The sequence below is a fragment of the Lutra lutra genome, chromosome 9 (assembly GCF_902655055.1).
Source record: "Lutra lutra chromosome 9, mLutLut1.2, whole genome shotgun sequence".
Taxonomy (NCBI): domain Eukaryota; kingdom Metazoa; phylum Chordata; class Mammalia; order Carnivora; family Mustelidae; genus Lutra; species Lutra lutra.
This window is the reverse complement of record NC_062286.1, coordinates 127719418-127732916: the sequence shown is the minus strand read 5'-3', so window position 1 is coordinate 127732916 and position 13499 is coordinate 127719418. Positions and strand designations below refer to the sequence as shown.

The window sequence follows — 13499 nt, the reverse complement described above, 5'->3', positions numbered from 1 at the left end:
CAGGAACTCAGAAGGCAGGGACTCTCCACACACTCTGTCTCTACCTCACCCCCACAGGCATCAATAAATACCGGATGGACAAATGAAGTCACTTCAGAGCAACATTCTACAGACAATATAAATATTTAAAGACTAATCGAATTTTTACTCAGAAAATTTTACTGCATTGGGGCGCCTGTGTGGCTCAGTCGTTAAGCATCTGCCCTCGGCTCAGGTCAAGATCCTTGGGTCCTGGCAGGAAGCTTGCCCCTTGCCCACCCCCCCTGCTTGTGTTCCCACTCTCACTGTGTCTCTCTTTGCCAAATAAATAAAATCTTAAAAAAGAAGAAGACACTGTGTTCAAAAGACATTACTAGTAACTACGAATACTTAGGAGCACCATATAGAAACCAGCCTGTAACTACTGTCCTTTGCTATGGTATGAACGATAAATACAATTCCACGAGCTCCAAAATATCTACTCTACTTGACTCTGCTAACACTAAATTAACAGACAGCTCCAATGCGTCCCGCATTCAGCGCTGAAGCGGTCACAAAGGCCTGATCTAAGCCACATCAGAAGAGAAGCAGACACTAAAGGCAGAAGCTGGTTGGACTATAACTGGCTGGTGGGGCAGCAGAGGTGTCTTGTTATTCTGAGAAAAGTGCAAACTGCAGAGAAGGAGCCGCAGGCCCATCTCCAGACCACCCCACTTCCCTGTCCTTTTGCCTCACTTGGCTTCCAGGGACTCTGCTGCCTCTCCCCTGCCCCTCCAGCTGCTTTCCCCCAGCTTGTTAAAGGCCCTCCTCTTCGGCCTCAAATGCCAGGGCAGCTGTGAAGTCCTGTCTCTAGCCCAATCCCCCACTCCAGTGCTGTCCCTGAAGGTCCCAGCCCCTCCCCCCACTCCTCTAATCACTTTATCATCTACACTGGTGGTTCATCATCTACACTGGTGGTTCAGCCTACACTCTTCACAGGGCAACCTCTCAGCCACGTCAGATGGAGGCAGAGCAGAACCCATTTCTTTCTCCTCTCCCCACATCCTGAGCTCCAGTCAGCAGCACCGCCAGGTGCCCAGACCCCCAAGTGAGAAACCCCTGTTCCTGATCTCGCCATCACAGCCTTCCATGCATGGCCCCTGGCTCCTGATTCTTTCTTACCAAACACCTCTTGAAACCACAGTGACTGCTCCCACCAGTCCCGCCTCTCAAACCTCCCATCTGCTGTTAACAGTCTCCCTAGTCGGTTTCTTCACTTCTACTTTTTCTGTTTTCCGATCAATTGTACAAATTGCTGCAAGGCATCCTTTTGTCTGGTTTCAGGAAACACCGATTCAATCATGAACCTCTTCTAAAGGTCTTTACTAGCATCCCATTCACAAATCTGGCCTCTGCCCTGAGCCCAGGCTGTTTGCCTTGGCTTCTTATTTCGGTAATGCTCAGGCTGGGCTCCTCAAGTTCTGGCTGGAGAACACAGAACAGACTGCTCCAGGGGACTACAGAGGACCAAGTTTTCAACTATTCAGCTGGCCTTGTTCAAAGTCAAGGGAACATGCAGTTCAAAGGGCAATCAGGAATAAACTTCCTTACCTGGACACACGCACATGTGTGAACATGTGGGCTTTGCCCAAAAAATTTACATCATTGCCCAACTGCCTCTGAACATCCCCGCCAGCTCCTGAAGCCTCTTCACCCTGACAGTGCAGCGCCTAGCATCATGACAAGCAGACACAAAGCCCCCCAAAAATGTCTGTCAAAATAATCAATGCCTAGCTAAAAGGGCCCCTCATTCGTAAAGCCTTCCCTGCTCACCCCAGTCAGAGTCAAAATCTCTCTCTTCATTATTATGCCCATGGCCTCTAGGTTAATATTCCACATTTGGCATTAATACAATAACCTCGCCTCACAGCCTCTGTCCGTCTCCTCCGTAAAACCATTAACTTTGGACACAGGGCCTGGCATAGGAGGAGCTCAGTCAGTATTTGTGGAACTTGAGCATAAAAGCAGCAGTAGGAAGTCAGACACTCAGCCTTTGGTTTATTCAGGTGTAGACCCCATGTCAGGCCAAAGAAGCTGAAGAATGGTGGCCTACAGTCCATGTCCCTGTCCCTGTTATCAGGAATGGACAATGATGAGCAGGCAATCAAACAGGGGAAAGCCCAGGTCTGCAACGCATTCAGGCTCCCACCTTGGGAGAATACCTCCCTCTCTAAACTGGTCTCTTCAGCTGGAAAACCAGCTGATTCAGAGGAAAATGAAGGATGACGTGAGGTACCAGTGTGGGGTGCCTGCAGGGTGCCTCGCCTACCCAACCCAGTTTACTGAGGGGCATGGGACTCTCCATGCTGAAACCAGGAAAGTCCCAGGCAAACCAGAACACGTTGGTCACGCTAAATGCCTGATAGAGAGCCTGGAACACAACAGGCGACTGACGATTGCTGGCAGTTTCCTCTCCATTGGCCCCCACCCCAATTTTCCCAGCTGTCTTTGTTGGCCTCATCAAAGATCTGAGAACATGCTGTGCATACCACATAGGCCATGACCCTAACTCCTGTCCTTAGGCTCATGTTTTCAAACCAAACACTAAGAATGGAGCGCAGGGCAGCTCCGAGAGCTACAGGTACTGACTTGATGACCTTGGGGAGGGAAGTGGTATCCAGCTGGTAAATGGACAGGTCGAAGAGGGTAGTAAAGTCTCTTGGGTTCTCATCACCCTCCTGGAGACACACTCGAAGCCGCTCTGACAGGGTCGCTGTGTCGGGCAGCATCATGTAGTCGGAAATCTGAAAGCCACAAGAGGGTTCACACAGCACGGTGGGAGTTAGAATTTTATCTGCCTAAATCTGCAGTATTTCTACTCTCTCTTTTTTTTTTTTAAAGATTTTATTTATTTATTTGACAGACAGAGATCACAAGCAGGCAGAGAGGCAGGCAGAGAGAGGAGGAAGCAGGCTCCCCGCTGAGCAGAGAGCCCGATGCGGGGCTCGATCCCAGGACCCTGAGATCATGACCTGAGCCGAAGGCAGAGGCTTAACCCACTGAGCCACCCAGGCGCCCCTATTTCTACTCTCTTATCAAGAGATTCACCATTCCTGGTCTCCAACAACTAAACCTTAAGTAAGCCACTCATGTGGAAAGAGGAACAAAAGTCACTTGGCTAAACCCCAATGCTGACTAAATCCCCCTCTGTAATTGCTCCTGTGTTCCAGAACACAGCCGGAGAAACAAGCATGCTGACTGGGCCTCCTTTTAATTTCATGATCACTGACCTTGAGTGGTCAGCAATTAGCTGTATTTCTTTAGTTCATTCACTTCCCATTGTCCTAAGCAATACCTTCCTTTGGTCACTTCAGCTATCTCAAACAATTTTCCCTTCCTTAATTTTGGTTGTTGATCTTATTTTCTATTTCAGTGAGAAAACGGAAGCAATCATAAAAGACAATCCACGAGCTCCCACTAGAGCTGCTGTCTTCCCACCAGCATCTAGGCCATACACTCGCCTTCCTTCTGCTGCTATACGTGTGAACCGCCTGTGACCCCAGCACAGATGACCCTTGCACTCGGACACTGGATCCCAGTCCTTCTTAACTAGCCAAGGACATGCTTCCAGCACTGCTGAAAGCCCTTATGGTGACACATGCTGTGTGCTGGTAACAGTCTAAGACCAGGGAAACCTAAACATCCACCAATAGGAGACTGGTTAATATACTACAGGACAAACAAGGGAAAATACAGTCCTTAAAAAAAAAACAAAACAAAACTCAAAAGAAAGCTCTTTATGTATAAATAAGGAAACATCTCTTAAGACATATTGTTAATTTTAAAAACTGGGTGGTGGGGAATACAGTGTATATAGTACCATTTGTGTAAAACAAGGAAGAAGGAGATACATGCATACACTTATTTACTTATATATGCATAAAATATCTCTGGAAGAACATATTAGAAACCGCTAAGACTACTGTCACTGGGGAGAGGAACAAAGCGGCTGGGCAAAGACAGGAGGGAAACTGTTCATTGTGTATGCTTTTGAACTCCAAACTGTGAATCCAATACTTACTCAAAAAGTGTATTTAACTTTAAAAAAAAATGCATGCTGGCGGGGCGCCTGGGTGGCTCAGGGGGTTAAAGCCTCTGCCTTCAGCTCAGGTCATGATCCCAGGGTTCTGGGATCGAGTCCTGCATCGGGCTCTCTGCTCAGCGGGGAGCCTGCTTCCTCCTCTCTCTCTGCCTGCCTCTCTGCCTACTTGTGATCTCTCTCTCTGTCAAATAAATAAATAAAATCTTTAAAAAAAAATTCATGCTGGCCATAAAAAGTTTATTTGTAACCGCCCTCTGAGGGCCCCTGCAACAATGTGTCCTCCAAGGCCAGCCTGGGAGGGGACATACCTGGGCATTACAGAAATAAGCCTGACAAACAGGCTCACTTTTTTCTATATCCCGAGTCAAAAAACTCCCCTAATCTTCAAACTTTTTTTTTTTTTTTAGATAAAAAACAGGAGAGGAATATAAATACATAACTGCTTTTCCCTGCAATATTTGTCTGTGTTAGAGGCTTCACCCTGCTAACAGGATGGGGATTGAAGGTGAGAACAATTAACAGAGGCGCTGACCAGGTCAGGACATGCACCCACACGGAGCAGGAAGATGGGTAAGGGCCCAGCAGTCCCAAAGGTCCTGAGGCTGGTTCGAATCTCAGCACAGAGACCTGCTACACAATCCTGCCTCAGGAAACCATCAAGGCCTTCGATGTCCAGACAGAAACGTAAGAGGACTCCCAAGATCACTGGTCTTCATGATTTCCTGGCAGATTTGGAGGTCAAAACTTGTCATGGAAATCCTCTCAGCTCTTTATTGAGCTACCATTTTATTAAGTATCATTTGAATCTGAACTGTTGTTTGGGTTTGAAACCCATTCCAACGTAAGATTTGATCTGAAATCCTAGGAAGTTTGGAGTTTCAGAATTTCTTACTTCACAGTGCTACTGGGTCCAGCATTTTCCTTTCCAAAGCCTTACAACACAAAGGACATTTGCACCAAGTCTCCTGTGCAGGAGATACATGAAACCACATGACTTTAGAGAAAGGCCTCGGCGATACCATCTTCCTCTGGCACCCTACTGACACTCGCCTCCGAACCAGTCCGGTGTCACAGGCAGTGCATAGAGAACAAGAGAGCGGTAGAAAAGGCACGGGCTCTAGAATCAGCCTGACATGGACATTAGTAGTGGCAAGGCAGCTACATACTTACTTCCACTTCCTCAGCTAGAAAACAGGAATGACAGACACTGAGTAAGAAAGAGCAAGGCAGCCGCACAGACCAGGAGCAGATGTGGCATCTCTTAGTGCTGCTTCCCCAGCCCCCCACACTGACTAGAATCAGCAGCTGACCAAGTCGCCATCCCCTCAAGGGTCGGGTCCTGTGAGATCTGAAAAGTGAATTCCTGACTGTCCTCCAGTTCTTTTATTTGGGAGGCTTACATCACTTTTCAGGAGAAATTTAAGCAAAATATCCATATATTTCAAGTTTCCAATATGAGAGAATATTTTAGACACAAGGCTCTCCTGTTTCCTAATCCAAGTCAGTCCGTGGGAGACCACGTCCTCTGCTAAGGGAGGAAGCAGGCAGTAGGCCACCAGTTTCGAACATCTCGCTCACTCCCTGCTACCCACCCACAGCCAGGAAATCATTTTCCTGACACTTCAGAGTTTAAGAAACAGAGAAGCAGGGTGCCTGGGTGGCTCAGTCAGTTGAGTGTCTCTCGATTTTGGCTTGGGTTGTGGTCTTGAGACTCTCATGGGGCTCTGCCCTCAGCAGGGAGTCTGCTTGGGACTCTCTCTCCCCCTCTGCCCCCTCCTGCCTGTGGACCCTCTCTCTCTAAAATGAATGAATAAATCTTTAAAAGGAACGAAAGGAGGGAGGGAGGGAAGGAGGGAAGGAGGGAGGGAAGGAGAAAGAAAGAGAAAGAAAGAAAGAGGGAAAGAAAAAGGAAAGGAAAGAAAGAGAAAGGGAGGAAAGAAAGAAAAAGGGAGGAAGAAAGAAAGGAGAGAGGGAGGGAGGAAGGAAAGGGAGAGATAAGCAATTACAGAACAAGTAGACTTTGCATCAGAAGAGCTGGGTTTGGGTCGCAACTCTGCAGCCATTTGCTGTTTGGCCTTACTGCAATTTTGGAGAATTTCCATTTCTTCATCTCTAAAATGAGAATAAGACCATGACCTTCCCAAGGCTGTTGTAAAGATTTCATAAGATGATTTGTGTGAAGATTTAGGATACATGGTGCCTGCATATAATAAATCCCAGAATTGTAAAGAGTCTGATAGCTGTATCACTTCCTACACCTTTTTATTTAGTAAGTCAGTAAACATCTATTAACTGAGGCCTCACAATCATCCTATAAGACAGAGAGAGAGCACAAGTACTGGTAATCCTGCTTCACAGATGAGGAAACCAGGATGAAAAAGGGCTAGAAACAGGCCATTTAAGGTCCAAGGGCCAGAGTGGAGCAGGACCTGGAAGGCAGGTTACTGACCCTATTCCCACACTGGTCTCACTCTCCATCATCTGATAAATAGGAACCTAAAGCCTTTGTTGTTCCTAAAGACGTTAAAATTATAGTTTAAAACTTAAATTCTGATGATCTTTGTTAATTCACAAAATTATTTTTATACCCTTCATATTTCTGACTGCAGTGTTTCTCTACAGATAATGATTTTGAGAGTCTGGCCAGGGAGCGTACACACAGAGAGAGATTCCCATCCCAATTAATTTTATACTTTCTTAATTTATTATTTTTATAACATGGCCTTCATTACCCCCCAAAGCCATCACTTCTTTCCATCTGTCTTACAGATAAAGTAAGAGATACATTTTCCTTTGAAACTGTTGGAGGGGGTGCTGAGAGGCTAGATCCATCTTTTTGCCTCCGAAGTTTTTTAATGATTCCCAGCCCCTACCTCTGGGTCCTCAGCATCAATCTGGTTTAGGTGGACGTCTCCCGTCGTGAGCCACTGGAAAACAACATCCTGGATTTAAAAAATAAACACAGAATTAGACACCTTGGTTACTTGAGAAAATCAAGACAGGGCTAGAGAATTAAATCAATCAAGAAAAAATGATAAAAAGAAAGAAACTACACAGCCGTGTTTCAAAAAAAGAGTAACTCCCCTTCTCTTGGTGAGATCATACGAAAACATCGAAGTTTTCCTAACCCTAATGTCACTTTTCCTATTGAAAACTGAGCATTTATCTTAGAGCACGTTCACTTTTAACAACAGGACAAAATGTATTAAAACTTGTTGACGATCCCAAAACAATCCCTGTTTACGTGTGCCGGTGACAGTGTGAACTTAAACAGCAGACTACATCTAGATGCCCCTGGAATGTGTCTAGAGACACCAGAATTTCATGTGCATTCTGCAGAAACAAGATCTTTTTTTTTAAGTTTTTTTTTTTTAAGATTTTATTTATTTATTTGTCAGAGAGAGAGGAGCGAGAGTGAGCACAGGCAGATAGAGTGGCAGGCAGAGGCAGAGAGAGAAGCAGGCTCCTTGCCAAGCAAGGAGCCCGATGTGGGACTTGATCCCAGGATACCAGGATCATGACCCGAGCTGAAGGCAGCTGCTTAACCAACTGAGCCACCCAGGCGTCCCCAGAAACAAGATCTTAATCAATCTCTCAATACAGTAACAGTGCAAAAGGATGAAGGAATTTGTTTCATTCATAAAAAAGTTCAGTGGGACCAGCAAGTGAGTCATCGAATCACACCCGTGTCCAGCTCCGGCATGCACCAGGTGTCATCACAGGACATGTTTCCTTCACACTATGCAGTGCTTTCACCTCCTCCCCCACATCAGCCCGTGACCAGTCCTGTTATAACCCCTCCCAGCACCACCTGCCAGCCAGCCCCTCTCCTCATTCCCACCTTCGCCACCTTCACTCAGGTCATCGTCCGCCCCTCTTGGCTGGCTAATTCCGCCAACCTCCTACCTGGCTCCAGGTTGCCTCCTCCCTCTCACCTTCCACATGCCTGACAGAGGAGTCTTTCTGAAACACAGATCTGACTATGCCCAAGGCTGCTGGACACTCTGCAAGGGCTCTCCATAGCTTCCTGGAGGCCTTCCAATCAAGTTCCTGGGCTGTCTACATGAGGCCCTAGTTAAGCCTACTCTTCACCTCTCCTCCAGGATTGGCTCCCACCCCAACATGGCATGCTTAAAAACATCCACCACATCCTTCTAAATTTACACCTCTGTCTCTCACGCTGTCTCGCAACGTACTATGAATGTTTTCAAAGCACGGACTGTGCCTGACTCAACCTGGTATTCTTAGGGGAGGTACATAATGGGTTCTGAAGAGCAGGTTTTATTTTTTTGCTTATTTAAAGTTTTTTGTTTAAGTAATCTCTATAACCATTGTGAGGCTTGAACGCATGACCCAAGATCAAGAGTTACATGCTCTTCTTCTTTTTTTTTTTTTTTTTAGATTTTTTATTTATTTGTTTGATAGACAAAGATCACAAGTAGGCAGAGAGGCAGGCAGAGAGATAGGAAGGGAAGCAGGCTCCCTGCTGAGCAGAGAGCTCGATTCGGGGCTCGATCCAGGACCCTGGGATCATGACCTGAGCCGAAGGCAGAGGCTTTAACCTACTGAGCCACCCAGGCGCCCCAGAGTCACGTGCTCTTCTGACTGAACCAGCCAGGTGTCCCTGAAGATCTGGTCTTAAATAAATGATGACCTTAGCAGTATTTTTTTTAATGACATGAAAATCATACACATTATACCTTAATGTGATGAAAGAGAAGAACCTACCATGATTTTGCTGTTTTCTTCTTTATCCAAATATTGGTCATTGAACATGTGACATGAGCCAAGCACTGCCAGCTTCCCACCTTGGTTCTGTCAATGACAAAGTAGTGTTAGATACTCGGACCCCAAAATGCACCACATGCATCCTAGTACCCAAAAACTTATCATCAGAATCATGTGAGCAACTGTCTATACTCACTGCCAACTGACATCAGGATTTTAATGACCTAGAAATATCAACTATGACAGCAACTATATTCCCAACTGCTTCTCATTTTAGACACTTCTACTTGACTTTAACAAAAAGCAATATGAATTAGATTTATAACATTTTCCCTGTTAACTTATAAATGAAGATTCTAATCCTAAAGGAAAAAATCCAAAAGCAATCTGTAGAGATTTAAAGATATTTTATGAGTATGAAACGACAGTATTTAATGGGTGCCTGGGTGGCTCGGTGGGTTAAGCCTCTGCCTTCAACTCAGGTCATGATCTCAGGGTCCTGAAATCGAGCCCCACTTTGGGCTCTCTGCTCAGCGGGGATCCTGCTTCCTCCCCTCTCTGTGCCTGCCTCTCTGCCTACTTGTAATCTCTCTCTGTCAAATAAATAAATAAAATCTTAAAAAAAAAAAGACAGTATTTAAGATCCAAACAAAAAAGGAATCCACGAGCATGAAAAATTCACAGAAGAGGGCACCTGGATGGCTCAGTTAGTTAAGTGTCCCAACTCTTATATATTATTTGCAAATATCTTCTCCCATTCTGTCAAGTGTCCAACTCTTGATATCAGCTCAGGTCATGATCTCAGGGTTGTGAGACTGAGTCCTATGTCAGGCTCCATGGTGGACATGCAGCCTGTTTAAGATTCTCTCTCCCTCCCACCCCTCCCTCATTTCTCTCTCGCTCGCTCTCTCTCTCAAAAAAAAAAAATGACACTCCCATTCTGTCAAGTGTCCAACTCTTGATATCAGCTCAGGTCATGATCTCAGGGTTGTGAGACTGAGTCCTATGTCAGGCTCCATGGTGGACATGCAGCCTGTTTAAGATTCTCTCTCCCTCCCACCCCTCCCTCATTTCTCTCTCGCTCGCTCTCTCTCTCAAAAAAAAAAAAAAGAAATAACTGGTCAATAAGAAAAAATTTAATTTGTAGTTAAAAGAATCAAAACAAAGTATTTTTGCCTATCAGATTAATAAATATGAAAAAGATGACTACAAACAGTGTCAGATTTCAATGAAATAAGTTCTTTTACACATTGCCGAAACTGTCAATGTATGCAAGAAAGCATACAAAACTCTATGGACAATTTTGCAGTCATAATCACAGAAAGTCAGAAATAAATTCAAATGTTCAGCCACAGAAACAGTAGGTAAGAATAAGGGAACCTCCTGCAGTGGTGAAGCTATATGTCACAAAGGGTTTTCAGTAACCCAGAAAAAGGCTTCTGTCATAACATGAGGTGCTTTTTTCTTTTTTTTTAACATAAGGTTAAAAAAAAAAAAGTATACCATAAATTGTATAGCTACCCTAGTTTAAAGTCTATGCGGCAAATATACAAACATGAGCTGCAAAAAAAAGTGGGAGAAAATGATCACAATGTCAGTTCTGTAGTGAGAAATTCTTTTTTTTCCCCTTCCATCTCTGTATTTTTCAATTTTTCTACAATGAGCATAAATTACTTCTATAATGAGGAAAATAGTACAATGTAAAACTACAAAATGAATTCAGTTTTTCCTGCAACAACACATACAGAAACAGGCACAGTTGTGATGGTACTAGGAAAGAACTACTCTCAAGCCAGAGATGTCAAGAGATACAAATACACAAATTCCATAAATAAAACAAGATTTGCAAAACAAACTGTGACTTATGCCACATTAAAAGCAAATGGTTCGGGCGCCTGGGTGGCTCAGTGGGTTAAGCCGCTGCCTTCGGCTCAGGTCATGATCTCAGAGTCCTGGGATCGAGCCCCGCATCGGGCTCTCTGCTCAGCAGGGAGCCTGCTTCCTCCTCTCTCTCTGCCTGCCTCTCTGCCTGCTTGTGATCTCTCTGTCAAATAAATAAATAAAATCTTTAAAAAAAAATAAAAGCAAATGGTTCATAGGAAAAATAACACCATTACCATAAAATAACCATTGAAAGCACCCCAGTTACTGAGAAGAGGAAGTGAATCTGGTGGAATTCCAAAGAAAGAATGGAGGAGTGCTGAATGAACTCCGCTGCGATTTGAACCCACATATGTAAGCAAATACAGGACAAGAGAAGGACTTTCCTTCTCACTACTACCCAGTTAGGTCTATATTTTTTCTTTACTATTCTTTTTTTTTCCCTGCCTCATTTATTTCAGACTATAGATCTTCCTTCAATCCTTTTATTCTGGACAGAGATTCTACCGCTGTCTTCAGTTTCCTTTTCCATCTTTTGTCTATAATTTGTTCCAATTAAATAAGAGTCTACCTATTAAGGACTGATTTGCTCCTTCAATTTTAATGAGTTTATCCTGTAAATGAAAGACCTAGAAAGGATCCTGACAAGCTCAAGAAGGCAATGGCCCTTGGAGAGGAGGCAGAACACACCCCCCCCCCCAATCCCATGTTAGCCTCGCCCTGCTTGGGGTTTCTAGGAGTATGGGAGTGGCTCCTCTCAGGCATTACTGGTTTATCTCACAAGCTTAAAAGTGACAGGTAAAAACCTCTTAAAGATTGTGTTTTTAAGGCAGGACTAAAAGCTTGTTAGGAGGGATGCCTGGGTGGCTCAGTCAGTTCAATGGTTGACCATCTGACTCTCAATTTCAGTGCAGATCACGATCTCAGGGTCCTGGGATGGGCCTGTAGCAGGTTTTCCCACCCAACAAAGAGTCTACTTGAGAGTCTCTTTCCTCCCTGTGCCCCTACCCCAGCCTGCACATGTTCTCTCTCTAAATAAATACATAAAGTCTTTTTTAAAAAACTAAAATAGGGGCACCCGGGTGGCTCAGTGGGTTAAAGCCTCTGCCTTCGGCTCAGATCATGATTCCAGGGTCCTGGGATCGAGCTCCGCATTGGGCTCTCTGCTCAGCGGGGAGCCTGCTTCCTCCTCTCTCTCTCTGACTGCCTCTCTGCCTACTTGCGCTGTTTGTCAAATAAATAAATAAAATCTTTAAAAAAAAAAAACACTAAAAATCTTCTTAGGAAAAGAACATATGGGAAGGGGAAAAGGGAAGCAAACCCTTTAAATAGCTTTAAATAGCTAGGCGATGAGCAAATGATAATCCATGAATTCTAGAAGAATCATCACAGTTAGCACAGAACTCTGTACCTAATAGATGTTTCATAAAAATCCACTGAGGAAGCTAGGTGAAGTCTCTGTGCACAGATAAAAAATAAAAAATCATAGGGGTGCCTGGGTGGCTCAGTCGGTTAAGTCTCCAACTCTTGATTTTGGTTCAGGTCATGATCTTAGTGTTGTAAGATGGAGCCCCAGGCCATATCAGGCTCCATGCTGGGCATGGAGCCTACTTGAGATTCTCCCTCTCCCTCTCTAAATAAATAAATAAATAATTGAAATATTATACTACCAGATACCCCTGTATTTGAGGGGACAAGTTACATTGAGGGGACAATTACATTGTCTCATTACTTTGGTGACTATAAATTGACAGTTTCTATAAACTGATTATTTCCACATCTTGAATCATTTAATACTTCACTCTAATTTTAAAACTGTATTTCCAGTTGTTTGGGAGAAACTAACTACCATAATAACTATGGAAATTTGCCCAAATCTCTTCTTTCAAAAACAGCATAGGTATTTATTTACTTCCTAATAAAATGAAGTCAGACCTTTTAAATATGGGAGAGAAAAGTAATACCTAAATGTCACAAAGAAAAATAAGATGTGAGGAATTAGAGAAAAACTGGGAGGTCAGCTGGTGAAGTCTAAGTCTCGGTAGATGAATAAAGGTGAATTCAGCAAAACATGAATTAAAAGGCAGTGAATGGATGGGGCCCCTGGGTGGCTCACTCAGTTGAGTGCCCGACTCTTGATTTAGGTCTTAATCTCAGGGTCATGAGCTCAAGTCCTGCACTGGGCAGTGGATAAGTGGGGTCACGCTGAGAGGCACTATGTCCTCTGGAACCATCTGCTGCCACATTCTGTGGGGTTTCCAGGATGAGAACTGAGTAACTAGTCTTCTGATACGTTGCCCTGGGACAAACTAAAATAACAGCACAACTGTGTGGATTTTGGCTTTTTTTAACTCACCCTTTCCCTGGATGGACTCTCCGCTGAGGGTGAGAGCCTGTTATCATAGAGTTATCAGTTATCATAGAGGTAGCCTCATGCTACCGTGGAATAGCTTTGGATTTAGAATGGTAAGAACAAGGTTTAGGTCTCGACTGCATTGATTACTGGACCATCTGCTGTTTCCCCATAAATGAAGTGAGTTAACTCAAATACTACCCATGGGGCTGGTGTAAAGATCAGTGAGAAAAGATATGAAACTCCTCTGGAAGTAGCAGTTTTTATTATTTCAATAATAAAAATAACATATCCACCCACATCTAAGAAAGGCGGTACCTTCGAGTGATAGAAGGCCAGAATGGGTCTATTAAGCGGGAAACAGACGGAGCCTGTGGACAGAACGGCCACTGCGGGTTTCATGACACTCAGTGTGGCACCAAAAGGATAGACAAAGGTGAGAGCCCTGAAAGAAATTAAAGAAACACTCACATTTAA

At 44.3% G+C, this 13499-nt stretch overlaps 1 protein-coding gene across 2 annotated transcripts in view; it reads right to left on the bottom strand.

Moving 5' to 3' along the window:
- The window catches only part of IFT52 (intraflagellar transport 52), a 38458-nt gene that overhangs the window by 8312 nt on the left and 16647 nt on the right, over window positions 1–13499 (bottom strand). For both annotated transcript variants that reach the window (XM_047745367.1, XM_047745368.1), the window contains 4 exons: window positions 13341–13467; window positions 8789–8875; window positions 6934–7002; window positions 2608–2762 (listed from right to left, as the gene is read on the bottom strand). In XM_047745367.1, the coding sequence (XP_047601323.1) occupies window positions 2608–2762; window positions 6934–7002; window positions 8789–8875; window positions 13341–13467 (438 nt within the window). The remainder of the gene's footprint in view (window positions 1–2607; window positions 2763–6933; window positions 7003–8788; window positions 8876–13340; window positions 13468–13499) is intronic.